Genomic DNA, 16,237 nt, shown 5'->3' on the forward strand with positions numbered 1-16,237 from the left:
ATGGCGAACCCTGCACCTGCCTAATAATGCCCCTCTGTGTTTTCCTGCCACAGAATTAAAGAAACGGATTCATGAAAATTTAATGCCAAGTTTCAGCAATGCGCAGGTATTTCAGGGAAGCACTTGAAAGGAAAACTAATACAAGCGGATAGTAGAAGAATACCTCACACAAAATTTGTTGAAGGAAACTAAAAAATCTGGCAAACTGCTTGTAAGGAAATGCAGCCTTGTGAGAATTAGTCGCATTCTGGTCTCCTTGTTAGACACGTGAAACTGACAATGCATAGGATGCCAATCTCCAGGTGGAGATCTTCTGGGATTACTACTGATTGCCAGATGTTAGAGTGTTGTTCTCCTGGAAAACAATGACTGCTTTGAGGAGTGGACTGTATGACATTACATCCCAACTGAGTTTATTCTCTTCCCTACACCCTGTCCTCCCCAGGCATCGCCCCCAAATCTCCATGAGTTTTCCAACCTGGAGTTAGCAACCAAGGAGCTAGTGTGGTATATTATTGGGCCTACGGGAGAGATTGATTTGAATGCCTGCTGTCAAGGGATCAGTTGTAATGCCCAGGGACAACCCTGCAGCTAGCTAACACAGATACACAAACCTGCTTAACCAGTGCTTATTGTAAGGCTACACTGGCAAAGAGTACAAAGTGCTACCGGCTTTGAGGAGGTAGGAACGTGTCTAACCAGTATGGCATCTTCTATGTCCCCTTCGAGCTTCCTTTGAGTTCAGATAGCTGACCCAGGCTTCAAAGCTCTCTGCTGCATATATTGACTTGAAACCTACCCAGATTTCTGCAGGCACAAATAAGGCTGATTTTTGCCAATTCCTCCCTCCTACATCGGCCCAAAGCACATCTCAAAATGTTGCACCTCGAGGGACGGAGAATCCCCATGAATAGTTTCAAGGGATTGGAGTTGTTTTGCAGGAGGGGGTTGATCAGTAAAAATCACCCCCTCCTTGCATCTGTGGAAATGTAGGTTTCTGGCATTTTTTTAGTACTCTCTCCTTAAAATGGGTGGAATTTCAAAGAGGAGAACAGAGCCTTTTTTATGGTGTCCGAAGGGGATTGAATTATGCTTCCCTACAAAATTAGAGCCTCTTGTAGCGCAGAGTGGTAAGGCAGCAGAAATGTTGTCTGGAAGCTCTGCCACTGAGGCTGGGAGTTCAATCCCAGCAGCCGGCTCAAGGTTGACTCAGCCTTCCATCCTTCCGAGGTCGGTAAAATGAGTACCCAGCTTGCTGGGGGGTAAACGGTAATGGCTGGGGAAGGCACTGGCAAACCACCCCGTGTTGAGTCTGCCAAGAAAACGCTAGAGGGCGTCACCCCAAGGGTCAGACATGACCCGGTGCTTGCACAGGGGATACCTTTACCTTTACCTTTTTCCAAAATTATTAAAACATCTTTTTTCAGTTGGGACAGATATAAATGGGAATGTTTGTAGAGAGCTTCCCTAAAGATTTATATTTGCATTTGTATTTCTGCTTAATTTATTTATAGACAAATCTTTTAATTAGGATAGTGTTTATTTATAATGGAATGTTTTAATTTTATTTGTTCGTTTGTTTATTATATTTATATACCGCCCTCCCCTTCAGCTCATTGTAGGTCACATTATATTGAGACACAAAATGGAGAAAAAAAAATTCAGTTAACACTAAACTAAGTGAAGAAACAAAGCGAGCCACTGAAAGCTAGATCTCACTAAGACCGTTTATGCACTGGGAACTTCACTGCCCCACCCCCCTGTCAGGAGCACAAATGGGGGGTGGATGAGGTGCAACAGTCCAAATGCTCCCCCATGTGGGTACAGGAAGAGGTGGGGCAACCTGCTGCGACTAAAACTCCAGCCAGCAGCCCGGCATGAAACCTCCAGTGCATAAACGGTCTAAAAGACATTGCATTCTGCTTTTGGACTTTGAATCTCCAAGGAGGGGAATTCTACCATCCTCAGCAGCCACTCGGACTCCCATTTGCACCTGTGGGGACGCAGTTGCCTCTACAGTTTGCCTACACAGATGTGTGTGATGTGGATCATACCATGCTTCATTGTTACTATCTCCCCTTGTAGTAAGTTCTCTGGTTCTGACATAGCATGCATGAAGAGCATTAATGAACAGGCCTTGTTTTAACCTGAGAAGGAAGAAGGTAGCTGTGATGACCTCCAGTGGTACCACACCATGGTCTCATTTCTGTGCAGACTGAACTGATTACAAGAAGCGTGTGTTTCTCCCCCCCAGAGTTTGCCTCCATTCTATGACCTTCTTGTTGACTGTTCTTCTTCTTTGTTTTTGTTTTTTGCAGAAAAGCTCCCCAGTTAGTTATGAAAACGGCTGGAGTCCTCGAAGCGTCCAGTACAGTTCGTACAGGTCCATAGAAGAGAGGTCTCAAAGACAGCCTCTGAAGAGATTAGAGGTTTCTCCTGATGTTCCCCACAAGTCGGCTTATCTGCAGAATGGCCTTCAGTACAACAGAGGCCTAAGTCTAAGGCCTGGAGAGAGCAGGAGGACGGGTATTGTTCCCCCAAGATATGCTCGCTCAGAGGCTGGTGGCTATGGTAGCCACAGCTTACTAACTAGAGGAGGTGGTACTCAAAGGCACTTCTATGTGGGACATGTCAATGACACGGTTGTTGACAGCGTCCCGACCAGCCCGGGAGTGTCGATCTATCAACCAATCAGGAGCAGTCGGAGCATGACCAACCTCTTGGATAAAGAGAGTTACCAGAATTCTGATGCTGCTGTGGGACAGGTCAGATCACCCCTGGCTTCCCAAGCAGGATCTCAGTACAGGCAGTCGATGAGGTCAAGCTGGCATCAGAATACTTTCCAGAGTATGAGGGATGCCTCTCAACCGGCTTCAGTCACCAGCGCTGCTGCTGAGACCAATGGGAAGAGGATGGTGATGACGGCAGCTATGGCAGCTGCAGCAGGAAATGGTCTCATGGAGCAAGAAAGAGCAGCCACTGGCGGATCTCAACAAGGGTACGTTTTGGGCACATGCCACTGTTGTCAACCTCGATACTCATTATGAGCAGCTTCTACTGTGAACGCCATATTTGTAAGCACAGACATAAGAAGACCTTTGCTGGATCAGATTATGGTCCTCCTCCTCCAGAATCCTCATTCACCCTACAGCCAACCAGTTGATCTTGAAGGTCTAACCAACAGAGCGTAGAAGCCAAATCCTTTCTATGACAGTGCCTCTTAGAACCGGTATTCAGAGGGTGAAGGTTCTTTTCTCATCACGGATAGTGGCCATTGATGGACGACGACTCTATAAATCTTTTGACTCTTCTTTTAAGGCCATCCGTGTTGGTTGTGTTTACCATACCCACTGGCGGTGAATCCAAAAATCTAATTCCTTGTTGAGTGAAAAAGGATTCTAGATCCTAAAGCAGTAGTTCTCGACCTTCCTAATGCTGCAATCCTTTAATACTGTTCCTCATGTGGTGGTGACCCCCAGCCATAAAATTATGCAAGTGTTCTTTCACAGAAATTAAACCAAAACTGACCAATGGCATGAAGATCCATTGTTCATGAGTGTATATAAATTGTTTTTTTCTCCAGGGTTTCTCACTTCAGTTCTACCTGTTGTCCCACCATGCTGATCTCACTCTTTTCCACTGTTCTAGATAGATGAACGCTCTATCTTGATCTATCCCGCAAGGCTGTTGTATGGATGGTGCCCCCCCCCCGGCCACACTGCTTGCCCTGCCGCGACCCCTCTGAAAGGGTCGTTCGACCCACAAAGGGGTCCCGACCCCCAGGTTGAGAACCACTGTCCTAAAGTATCATTTATTTGTGTTTACATTTATTCCCCACTATTCCATCAGGGAGTACCATGACCTCTTATCTGGTTCTTTGAAAGGCAGACAGACAGAGGTATTTAGAGGTATTTAGAGTATAGCATACCATGGCATTTGCAAAAATTGTGTCAAAGAAATAATGACTGGACTGCTTCAGTTTAGCATCTCATTCCTGGCCAGCTGGACAACCTTGTTTAATAGGTTATACATTATCAGTTGATCCCAGCCAAAAGCTGTTGTCTTTACAGAGACAAGTCCACGACCTTCTGCTGTCCTTTGCCAGTCTAAACAGATTTACTTTGTGTTTTTCCTCCCCTTCCTTCTAAATTTTTATTGCAAGTTTTTAATTACATTAAAAAGGGCAGAAATAATGTAAAAGAAAACGTTTAAAGTGTACGATAACAAGAAAAAGGGAAAGAAAAAACAGTAGAAGGAACAGGCATGCAAAAGTCTTATAAAATACAATTCATCAGTCTTAATATTGATCATACCCATTAAAATGCCTTACAATATCTTATTGTAGTTTTAAAAATCCAGTTTAAAGTTGTTCAACATTTCTATGTAGCAGATCTCGTCTGGATCATTCAAGCAGCTTCATTCAGTGCAGCTGCTGGTCTAAGCAGACTTCTTGTCACAGGATAACAAAATAAGCCCTCCTCTCCCCCACCCCCCAGTCTGCTTTTGGTATACCTTAACAGCAGCAAGTTTAATTCCTAGTAAGAAAAACCATGCCCCTGGACTCAGTGGAATAGCAGAAATAAAAGAAGCATTGCCCAACGCCGCTGTAAGAATAAGAGTAATTTTCAGCCCTCGGAAGATCATAGATTATGTAAACTACACACACAGCAATTTCCTTGTTGACATGTGAATGTTAAGACAGAGTCATCTGCATTTGTAGCTTTGTCTTGCAGCATGGTACAGTCAAATCAGTGTTTCACAAAGGGCACCATTCTAAGTAGAGTACATCTTTCCAGGTCCATTAAGTCAATGGACTTTCAGGGATCCACAATCAGCCTTTTCCAACCTTTTAACCATGGAGGAGCACCTGAAATAAATTTTTAGGTGAGGACCCCCGAAAGTGGTGTCAGCTGGCCATGCCTCCCTGCCACTAACCCCAGATAACCATCCACACCCTGCACCCTTCTTTCACTCACTTCCCCTATCCTTACTACTACTACGGTGGCTTTGACTCATGTAGGCCGGAAAGAAGGGCAGGAACTGAGAAGGCAACTTGGACCACCCATACCATGCCATAACTGACTTCCTCCCCCTTTTGACTTTTACATCCACAGCCTACCTGGCTGGAGGTAGCCAGTTCCCTACCTTGTGGCCAAGTCTACTTCACCAGAGTGGGAACGCCATGGACCCCATCTGGAGCTCCAGCAAAGGGATCCATGGACTCCTGGTTGGGAATCCCTGCTGTAGATGCTTCCCCGTGATCAGGAGCACAGAAGGCCCCATGCACAAAAACTACACAAGGCTCTTTACGCAATTCTGCTGACTGCACAGACATTAGGCGTTGGACCAACAACTCCTGCCTTCCTCCTCTATACAAAGTCGGAATTTAGAAATACCAGAAAGAATGAGAAACACAAAACATGTCCTAGAATCATAGAATCAAAGAGTTGGAAGGGACCTCCTCAGAGGCAGCTGCTCTTAATGCTTGAAGGTGGCCTCACTACAAATCAGGCTTTCTCTGGTCTTCCCCGGATTTGTGGGATCAAATATGTTTTGTGAGTTCTCTGCTGAAAACTTAATCCCAGGCATGCACAGGACTGATTGGATGGGGACCTTGTCACACAGGGAGTTGGGGGTCTATCCTGCCCGGTGCTGTTTTCTTGACCTGTTTGCCCTGTTTGAGAAACCTCGGTGTACCCCACCAGCGCACACAGAGCCAACCCTGGAGCAAATAGCACCCCCCAGAGACATTTCAGGTTGCAAAAACAGCACAAGCGAAAGGCTGAAGCACACACACACACACCCTTCCCCGCATGCTTTGGTCTCAATCCAAATTGGGTCCGCAGATGCACAGCATGCAACATCACAGGAAAGATCGAACAAATTCCATGTGGAAAGACTAGTGACCCAGGGGGACTCATTAGTGATAACCCAACCTTCCCCGCTATGTTATGCTAATTTAACACCCCCAATGGAAAAGAAATCCAGAGTCCCTGACCAGCTGAATCTCCTTTTGTTGCCCTTTGGACCCCACTGTTGTTGTTTTCTCTGGACCTGTGTTGAAATCCGTCAACCCAGATTTGACATTTTATGCATCTGATAAATTGGGATGCAGGACACAACCTTATGCCACGATAAACCTGTTTGTCTCTGAGTCTCTGCCAAAAGACACTCCAGTTGCTCTACAAGGCAGCAAAGTGATTTACTGATTAGCTGAATTGCACACCTTCACTGTCACATGACTTAACTAAGTTCCTGTGTTGAATCCCCCAGGAGTCCAGAAGAGGTGATGACTCTTGAGCGTGCCATCCATATACTGAAAACCGAGCAGGCCTCCTCCCCTCGAGTCCTCGCAGCTATCATTTTTATACAGCATGAGAGCTTCCAGAGAGCAGAAGCCAGGAAGAAAGTGAGTAATCATTGACTTCTTGGTGGACTTCCAGGAGATACTCCTGCATGAGAATAATTAGGCTTGTCGTCTGTATAAGAGAACATGGGAGCTAAAATAAACTTCTATGTTCTATGCTGTGTGGGTATAAAGTCCTCCACGTTTGCTGAAGTTAGAGAGCTGGGAGGTAAAGGTAAAGGTAAAGGTATCCCCTGTGCAAGCACCGAGTCATGTCTGACCCTTGGGGTGACGCCCTCCAGCATTTTCATGGCAGACTCAATACGGGGTGGTTTGCCAGTGCCTTCCCCAGTCATTACCGTTTACCCCCCAGCAAGCTGGGTACTCATTTTACCAACCTCGGAAGGATGGAAGGCTGAGTCAACCTTGAGCCGGCTGCTGGGATTGAACTCCCAGCCTCATGGGCAAAGCTTTCAGACGGCTGCCTTACCACTCTGCGCCACAAGAGGCTCTTTGAGCTGGGAGGTAGGTATAGAATAATGTATGATTAATTCCCAGGTATGGGAATACCTGGGAATAATTCCCAGGTATGGACCTGGGAAAGTAGGGTTGAATTCTCTGCATAGCCAATAAACTCATTGGTTTATTTTGGATGAGTCACTGTATCTCTACCTCAGCTTTTTTTTTACCATTGAGAGGCCCCTGAAACATTCTTCAGGCTTTGAGAAACCTCAGAAGTGGCACAATAGTGCAGAATATGGTTGGGAAGCACCGCTGTGTATACGACCACCTGGGAGCCCTCCCCTTCCCACCCCCTCTAGGCCATCATGTGACATCTTGGGAGCGTAGGAATTGGTCAGCATGATCATATATGGTCATATCACTAGATAAATGCTAAACAAATTTAAAATATGTATTAAAAATTAGCTCCCACCCATTCAGGAAACCCTTGAAGGGCCTGCAAAGAAGCCCCAACGCTTTGTGAAACCCTGGTTGAGAAAGCCTGGTCTACCTAAACTACCATACTGGGTTGCTGTAATGAGGATATAATGGGGAATGGGAAGCCGTGTATAATCCCTACAGTTGCCAGCTGCCCCTGGTGACCAGCAGGGGATGAAGAGGTGGGGTTCTCAGATCCCCCCTAGACTGGCCTAGCATAAGGTTCCTTTTAAAGAAAATATGCAGTCTTTCTTCATAAATCGCTGGTACTATATTGCATGCTTAATCAAAATCGCATGTAACATATAAAAACATTTTTAAAATTAGGGAAAGCATCGCAGTCTTAATATTAAAATGAAGAAGCTATAAAGCTGACTTATTACTTTACTGTTTGCCAAAACTTACAAGATGCCAAATACTTTCCTGCAGGGCTTCTTAAAGAGTCCAGGACATGGTGTGTTTAGTTTGGGCTGACCACGCCTCCAGCAAACCCATAAACTTATTTGACTCTTCCGTCTCCTGGAAATTATCAACCTGTCCCTGGACTCAGGGACATTTCCAGGGAGATGAAAAGAGGCTGTAGTTAGGCCACTTTTGAGGGGAGGGGGGGAGGGCTGGATCCTTCTGACCCAGCCAGTTATTATCTGGTTTTACTTATCATTCCTGGGCAGGGTGATTGGACAGGCAATTGCAGGAATGCCACAGGAGCTCTTAGAAGAAACGTCAGCCAACAAGTTAAGGTATTGGCTGCCATTTATAAAGTCCTTCATGCACTTGGCCTCTCATATCTGTGAGGCCTCCTCTCTCACAATGCTCCGCCATGACAGCTTTGCCCATCAGAAGAGAGTCTTTGGCAAATGCCAACCTGAAAATGGGCAAAATTGGCAACTTTCTCTGATGGGGCCTCCACCTTCTTAACTTGAGACAGTATCTTTCTGTTCTAGCCTACCCCATGCCACAGGGTTGTTGTGAAGATGTAGAATCATAGAATCATGGAGTTGGAAGGGGCCATACAGGCCATCTAGTCCAACCCCCTGCTCAACGCAGGATCAGCCCAGAGCATCCTAAAGCAATATAATGGAGGATGGGAGAAAGACCCATGGAGCTCCTTGGAGAAACGGTAGAATAAAAACCAGATAGTTATTTGGGCCATAAGAAACTGGAAGAAATGGGTATCTACGCCTCCTCCCGGAAAACATAGCTATGAAACTGTTTATTTTAAAAGAGAGTGGGAAGGAAAAGGAGAGAAGTGATATGCACAAGCCCTCCCCGAGAGAGCCTCACTCTAAACAGTGGACAATTAACAGGCTGGGGGAAGACTAAGGGAAAGGGAACTATGGGGTGTTGTACTCTGATTACTTACAGAGCAGCTGACTTTCTGCCTTGCAAACCTTTGTTGCTCTCAAATGGATCTGCATTCTTTTAAAAATGGCATCAATTTGGACCAGGTGCAGATCCCTCTGGAAAAGCAAGCTCACCAAAAGCCAAAAGAAATGTAATAATCTTTAAGGATTTTGTTGCCACGGACTAACACAGCTACCCCCATAGGAATTTAGAGCACACTTGGACATTTTGCACTACCTCAGAGGAGCCTAGAAAGTCCTTCTGGACAAGAACAAGGGCATTAGTGTTGGGACCCACATACTTGAGGGACCACCTATCCCCCTATGTCCCCCGCAGGGTGCTAAGCTCTGCAGGGGAAAATCTATTGGTCGTTCCCAGCTCTAGAGAAGTGCACCTAGCCTCAACCAGGGCCAGGGCCTTTTCAGTCCTGGCCCCCACCTGGTGAAATGAGCTCCCGGGTGAGCTGCGGGCCCTGTGGGATTTGTCAGCTTTCCGCAGGGCCTATAAAACGGAGCTCTTCCGCCAGGCTTATGGTTGAGGCTGGGGTCTGCAAGGTAGAGCATTGTCCCCCCAGGGGGTCTGAAGTATACATCATCTCCCCCCATTCCCTACCGCCTTGGTAGGTGGGAATAGATTGTGATTGGCTGCCGCCATATTATGTTATGATTTTTAATGTCTTTTAATGGGGTTTTAAAGAAAACTGTTACCCGCCACAAGCCTACCCAGGGAGTGGCAGGAAATAATAATGTTGATGATGATTGGACTATCAGCTGCCTCATCTACCTTCTACAACAGGTGGCGGGAACCAGGAAAGGCGTCCGTGGGTGCCATGGTGCCATTGGGGAACCCTTTTCGTGGTTCAATAGCATTCAGATATTACGAGAACGAGCTGTACCTAAAGTCTTCTTCTCTCCTGCCTCACATCTCAATAGGAGTGGAGATGCAACCAGATCCAAGATTGCCAGGGAGTGGAGCTCTTCTCCAAACGTTGAATTTCATGGTGTCCCTAGGTCAAAGAATATGTCCCCGTTGGAGTTGTTTAGACTGGACAATCTTTGAGACACTTCCCAGGCCCGCTGCTGCGTCTGTCCCAATTCTTTATTTAGTGCACCAGTAGCTGTGATAAAACAGTACGAGAGCTTAAATCTCTTTAGACAACCGTATCAAATATCTAGAGGAGGACATCAAGGAGCAATACGGCCCTTCCATATCTGAGCTGATTATGTTGCTCAAGGAGGGCAGGCCCCTGACCACAGTGACCTGTTGAGTGTTCTCAAAATAAGTTCCCCCCCAACCAATCCTTGACCCTTTCTTAGTCAGCACCTTAGCAGGAACACACTCGGTCCTAATTTGAAGAGGTTCTGCTGCATTCTGCCAGCCCGTCTGCCCTGCGTCGAAGCCAAACACATTCACCAGACACGTTTTTGCAGTGCTCACCCAAGAATTTGCTTAAGCCATCTGTAGTTACAAAAGGCTTCTGCCTATCACTGCCAGGATTCAAAACCAGGGCCGTGTCATTTCTGCTGACCTGAAACCAACCTTAGAGGCCAGCTAGGTTCACCAGCCTCCAAGACGGGACTGAGGATCTCAGAGAAAGTGGCAGCTTCAGAGGGCGGACAGCACAATATCACTTCTCTGCCGAGTTCTCTGTCTTCCTCAAGCTTCATGGAGCGGCACCATGGTATAGTGCTTAAGAGCAGCAGCCTCTAATCTGGAGAATTGGGTCTGATTTCTCACTCCTGCACATGCAGCCAGCCAGGTGACCTTGGGCCAATCACAGTTCTCTTGCAACTGGTCTCCCAGAGCAGTCCTATCAGAGGTCTCCCAGCCCCACCGACCTTGGGCTTAGCAGAAAATGTCTGGAACTCTTCTTAGTGTGTTTCAGGAGAGTCTGCCAGAATCTCAGGCTATGAAAGGAGAGGGAAACACGGAAGCAGCATATCTGAGTGGAAGCAAAAGCTCTTATTCTCAGTGTGCCTCTTGAACACTGGGAGGAGGGTCAGAGGAGTCTTACATTTCACCTTCCCCTGTTCTCAGCACCTGCCAGTTAAATCCTTCCTTCTCCTCACTGCTGCTAGGGGAAAGATCGCATTTCCATGTTTTTGTGTGTGACTTCTGGTTATATACAGGCGTGGAGACTCAGCATTACATTATGTAAGTCTGTTCTAAAATGTCTCTTTAAAAATCTACTTGCAAAACAGAATTTCAGAGGGTAGCTTTGTTGGTCTAACGTTTTAACAGCTAGAGTCTGAACAAAATTTGAGTCCAGTTTTATACAAGGTATGAGTTTTCATGTACCAGCAAACTTTGTCAGATACAACATCCTCAGACTCTGAGGAGGTGTACATGCACAGGAAAGTTCATGCCTCAAATAAAACCTGGTTGGTCTTAAAGGTAACCCTGGACTCAAACTGTGTTCTGCTGCTTCAGACCAACATGGCTTCCCACTTGAAGCTAGAGTCTGGTAGCACTTTGGAGGCCAAGAAGATTTTGAGAGTCAGAGTACCCATTGCCCATTGAAGGGAGCCTTGATGCTCAAAAGCTCATAGCCCCAAAATCTACAGGACTTGAGTTGGAAAAAACACCCTGCCATTTGTCAAAACTGGTTGGCTTCTGGGACAAATTTTCCTCGATTTACAATGCTTAGTGTGATGTAGTAGCCACGAGCAGCAGCCTCTAATCTGGTGAGCCAGGTTTGATTCCCCACTCCTCCTCCACATGCAGCCAGCTGGGAGACCTTGGGCCAGTCCCAGTTCTCTCAGAACTCTCTCAGCCTCACCTACCTCGCAAGGGGAGGATTATGGGGAGAGGAAGGGTAGGTGATTATAAGCTGCTTTAAGACTCCTTCCGATAGTGAAAAGCGGGATATAAAAATCAACTTTTCTTCTTAGAATTACAAAAGATAGCAGCAGTTTCACTATCCAATCTGGTTTGTTTGTAAGTTGTTGCAAACTTGTAGCAACTTAGACATGCATGGAGAAACAGAAACAATAGGATAACAGACACATGCGCCTCCTGACTTTTAAAAAGATTGTTTTTTGCAGTGACCTTATAGCAGCTTGCTGGGGGGTAAACGGTAATGACTGGGGAAGGCACTGGCAAACCACCCCGTATTGAGTCTGCCATGAAAACGCTAGAGGGCGTCACCCCAAGGGTCAGACATGACCCGGTGCTTGCACAGGGGATACCTTTACCTTTACCTTTTTATATTTATATACTGCCACTCACAACTAGTCGTCTCATGGCGGTTCACAAACAAGTATTAAAATTGCAATATAAAACCCCCCGTACAACAATATATACAACAATTCAAAGTCAATTCCATGCTCTAGTAACTTGAGCCAGATTTGATACCAGCAGTGCAGTCTACCTGGGACTGCTTTTGAAGACCTTCCAGAAACTTCACTTGGTCCAGAATGTGGCTGTCAAAGAATTATAAGTGGAACTTGAAGAATGGAGATTATCCTATATGAGTTGGTTCTACTCTGACTGCCAGTTGGTTTTGGTCCAGTTCAAAGCACTGGTACGGTTAAAGATGTAAATGGTTTGGGATCAACATGACTTGAGGGCTACTTCTATCATATGTATTGACACAACAGACTTCTCTGTGGTTTTGAACCTCAGGCTGCAGATATAGGAAGACACTGCACTTTGTAAAAATGTACCCAATTCAGCTATTACAGCAAATGTAGTTAGAATGGGGTTTGTTTTACCCTAAAACTCCATCTTTACTCCATGTTCTTGAAGAGAGGGAAATGAGCATGTGAGTCTAGGAAGAAGGCAGGTTTGTTCTTGTCACCCAAAAACCAAAATTAGTTTGTGGCTTCTGAATACAGTCCATTGATGGACTGAACACAGTTCAGTGAAGAGCCACATAACTTGGAGGAAGTCTCCTTAGGCATCAGGTTTTGCTCCGAGGAGTGGTAGGATGCATGTCAAGAGCTTGTACAATCACTAGGCCCTCCTTATTCCTAGTTCTTATTCATAGTTCTGCTGGCTCCCAAACTGAACTGCACAGTTTGCCTATTTCAGGAGATTGACTTTGACCTCCACGTTGATAATCCTTTGAGTTTAAGCATTTCCATATAAAAACCAATGGTTCTGGCTTAACAACTGTCATCTCCACTGACTTCCAAACATTTGAACTCCTCAGGGTCTACCTGGTGCCTCCGTATCTGCTCCCTTTGTAGAATGTTTTGCTTTAGGACACCTGCCTGTGTTTCCTTAACAGGTCTATGTGCTGCAAGGTATTCCCAAGCTCCTTGAAGTTCTGAATGTGCAAAATGAGGACATTCAAAGGGCGGCCTGTAGTGCTTTGAGGAACCTGGTATATGAAAACAATGACAACAAACTGGAAGTGTCCGAGCAGAAAGGGATCTCGATCCTCCTGCGGTTATTGCGGAAAACTGGGGATGTGGAGACGAAAAAGCAAATAACAGGTAATTTTTAAAAAAAGTGATGCATTGCTCCCTTCAGATATTTTTTTTATAATGCTCAACATGATGCGGTGTTTAAGTCATTCTCCAATATTTTTTGCATTTTTAAGACAGCATCCTTCCGTACCCATGTGTAGCACATGTGGAACTGGAAATGGTTGGATCCAGCCATCTTAGAATCATGGAGTTGGAAGGAGCCATACAGGCCATCTAGTCCAACCCCCTGCTCAATGCAGGATCAGCCCAAAGCATCCTAAGGCATCCAAGAAAATTGTGTATCCAACCTTTGCTTGAAGACTGCCAGTGAGGGGGAGCTCACCACCTCCTTAGGCTTATAGAATCACAGAATCATAGAGTTGGAAGGGGCCATACAGGCCATCTAGTCCAACCCCCTGCTCTACGCAGGATCAGCCCAAAGCATCCTAAAGCATCCAAGAAAAGTGTGTATCCAACCTTTGCTTGAAGACTGCCAGTGAGGGGGAGCTCACCACCTCCTTAGGCTTATAGAATCATAGAATCACAGAATCATAGAGTTGGAAGGGGCCATACAGGCCATCTAGTCCAACCCCCTGCTCTACGCAGGATCAGCCCTAAGCATCCAAGAAAAGTGTGTATCCAACCTTTGCTTGAAGACTGCCAGTGAGGGGGAGCTCACCACCTCCTTAGGCTTATAGAATCATAGAATCACAGAATCATAGAGTTGGAAGGGGCCATTCAGGCCATCTAGTCCAACCCCCTGCTCAACGCAGGATCAGCCCAAAGCATCCTAAAGCATCCAAGAAAAGTGTGTATCTAACCTTTGATTGAAGACTGCCAGTGAGGGGGAGCTCACCAATGAAAAGGGAAAGGAGGGGTTCCCCAAAGGACTATGAGACCTGCATGGTCAGTAGACACATGGGACAGAGACTGTGGTATAGGGGGAAATTGGATGATGGTGAAAAAGCTGGCTGGACGCACCCCAATTATTATATATTTTCCTCTAAGTGGTTCTTTTTAGAAGGGTACACAATTCTGTATGGGATACAAACTTTGCTTTTCCTGTACAAACCTGCACGGGGACTACCAGGTTCTGGAGCAGTTTCTTCTGAATCTCAGCCAACAGCATCATTGCAGGCCATAATTTAGAAGCCACATTGTAGAAAGTGTCATAAACCGTCCCATGAGTACATCACGTTACGGCATTGAATTGCAAGGACGACAGAGAGAAAGAACTTGGCTCAGAAGAAGCTCCCGCCGAAATCTCCCACTGCCTGGATTGATGACAGCCCCATTCTAACTTTATCGCTGTAAATTAGGCATCTGGGGGGGGGGGCGACCCTCTATCAGAGGTTGATAGCATTACCGCCTGGCAACACCTCTCCAGATAGTATAGCCAACATGTCACAGTTCAGGAATGCTGAGGGCCAGCAGAGCCAGATTTAACTCCCCTGAAAATTTCCTATCTGGCATTCTTGGTTCTTGGGGTTTTTCTTTAATGATGTCAAAATCCTAGTTGCTTGTGTTTCTTTAAAAAAAAATAGCATGAGAACCTTACAAGCTGACTGCATAATTCTGCTTTTCCTGACAGAAATAGGTCTGGGTTACATTTTAGTCACAAGCCTATGTGCAGTCCTGGCCACCCAGGGTTTGGAAGTGCTGAGGTTTGTCTCCCTTATCAAGATGCCAAGGGGGGTTTATCCCAGAGTTATCCTGTCTGTTTTTCATCAGCAGCCTGGGACGGACCCCCTCCCCCAGCAGAGACAGTCTCTCTGGTGTTTACTGTTGTGATTACTTACCCCGGTATCAAAGGGATGCAAACTGAGGATCTGGGCTCTTATCACAGAGTCTTTACAGTCTAACAACTTGCTTCATCCCCTCAGTTGCCTGCTGGATGTGAAGAAATGGATATCCTGTTCTTCGGCTGTGTGAGGCGGTCTTCCTTCTGCATGCAGAACCCTCAAACGTGCACACAGGAATAGTTGTGCCAGGGAAGCCTTTTAGAATCATAGAGTTGGAAGGGGCCATACAGGCCATCTAGTCCAACCCCCTGCTCAATGCAGGATCAGCCCAAAGCATCCTAAAGCATCCAAGAAAAGTGTGTAGCCAACCTTTGCTTGAAGACTGCCTGTGAGGGGGAGCTCACCACTTCCTTGGGCAGTCAATTCCACTGCTGAACTACTCTGACTGTTAAAAAATGTTTTCCTGACATCTAGCCTATATAATTCTTCACATAGTTTAAACCCATCATTGCAGGTTCTCTCTTCTGCTGCCAACAGGAACCGCTCCCTGCCCACCTCCAAGTGACAACCTTTCAGATCCTTCAAGAGAGCCATCCTGTCCCCTCTCAACCTCCTCTTCTCCAGGCTGAACATTCCCAAGTCCCTCAGCCTCTCCTCATAAGTCTTGGTCCCCAGGCCCTGAATCATACTCATCGCTCTCCTCTGAACCCTCTCAATTTTGTCCATGTTCTCGGCCTCCAGAGCTGCACACAGGACTCCAATAGGTTTCCTTATTGCCAGATGTGGCCCTTCAAAGGTCTCACTGAATCAGGAGGCAAACCACACCCAGGAATCGGTTTGTTGCACCAGAAGATGGAGGAAGCAGGGCACAAGTTAGAAGTCAAAAAAATTGGGAATCAAGAAACCAAAAAAAAAATCAAGAAACCAAAAACGGTTTAAAGAAGTATCAGAGTGTGACCTAATATTATAGGTACATTATGAAGAAAAATGTTAAATACATGTAATTGCATGCATTTATTTACAGATAAAGTTAAAAACCCTTACAGACCTCAATTAGAGATTCACTATAAAATTAATTCTGAAAATCACAAACACGGCCCAAATGGCCTGGACCAAGTGGGTTTCGATACGACTGCCTTCTTTGCTAATGTAGACCTGACCACTCAAGAAGGCGATTGCACTAAAACATGTTTGGTCTAGGCCAGCACCTCAGTGGAGTATAATGCTATGAAGTCCACCCTCCAGAGTAGCCATTTTCTCCCGGAGAATCAAACTCAGTTCTCCAGATTAGAGGCTCTTAGCCACTATAGCAAGAATGCCAGAGCTGAGAGGACCTGATGCTTTCATTTTATTGCATAGTAAGCTCTGTAGTGATTAACATAGCCAGGCAGAGGTGGCCAATAGAAGCTTTCTCAGGTGAGTCAGCCAAGCCTTCTGGGAGTGCCTAACCTCTT

At 46.0% G+C, this 16,237-nt stretch overlaps 1 protein-coding gene across 2 annotated transcripts in view; it reads left to right on the forward strand.

The window, feature by feature from the left end:
• The window catches only part of PKP2 (plakophilin 2), a 62,891-nt gene that overhangs the window by 14,641 nt on the left and 32,013 nt on the right, over positions 1 to 16,237 (forward strand). For both annotated transcript variants that reach the window (XM_077339901.1, XM_077339900.1), the window contains exons 3-5: positions 2,319 to 2,998; positions 6,274 to 6,409; positions 12,861 to 13,068. In XM_077339901.1, the coding sequence (XP_077196016.1) occupies positions 2,319 to 2,998; positions 6,274 to 6,409; positions 12,861 to 13,068 (1,024 nt within the window). The remainder of the gene's footprint in view (positions 1 to 2,318; positions 2,999 to 6,273; positions 6,410 to 12,860; positions 13,069 to 16,237) is intronic.

The sequence above is a fragment of the Paroedura picta genome, chromosome 5, assembly GCF_049243985.1.
Source record: "Paroedura picta isolate Pp20150507F chromosome 5, Ppicta_v3.0, whole genome shotgun sequence".
NCBI lineage: Eukaryota > Metazoa > Chordata > Lepidosauria > Squamata > Gekkonidae > Paroedura > Paroedura picta.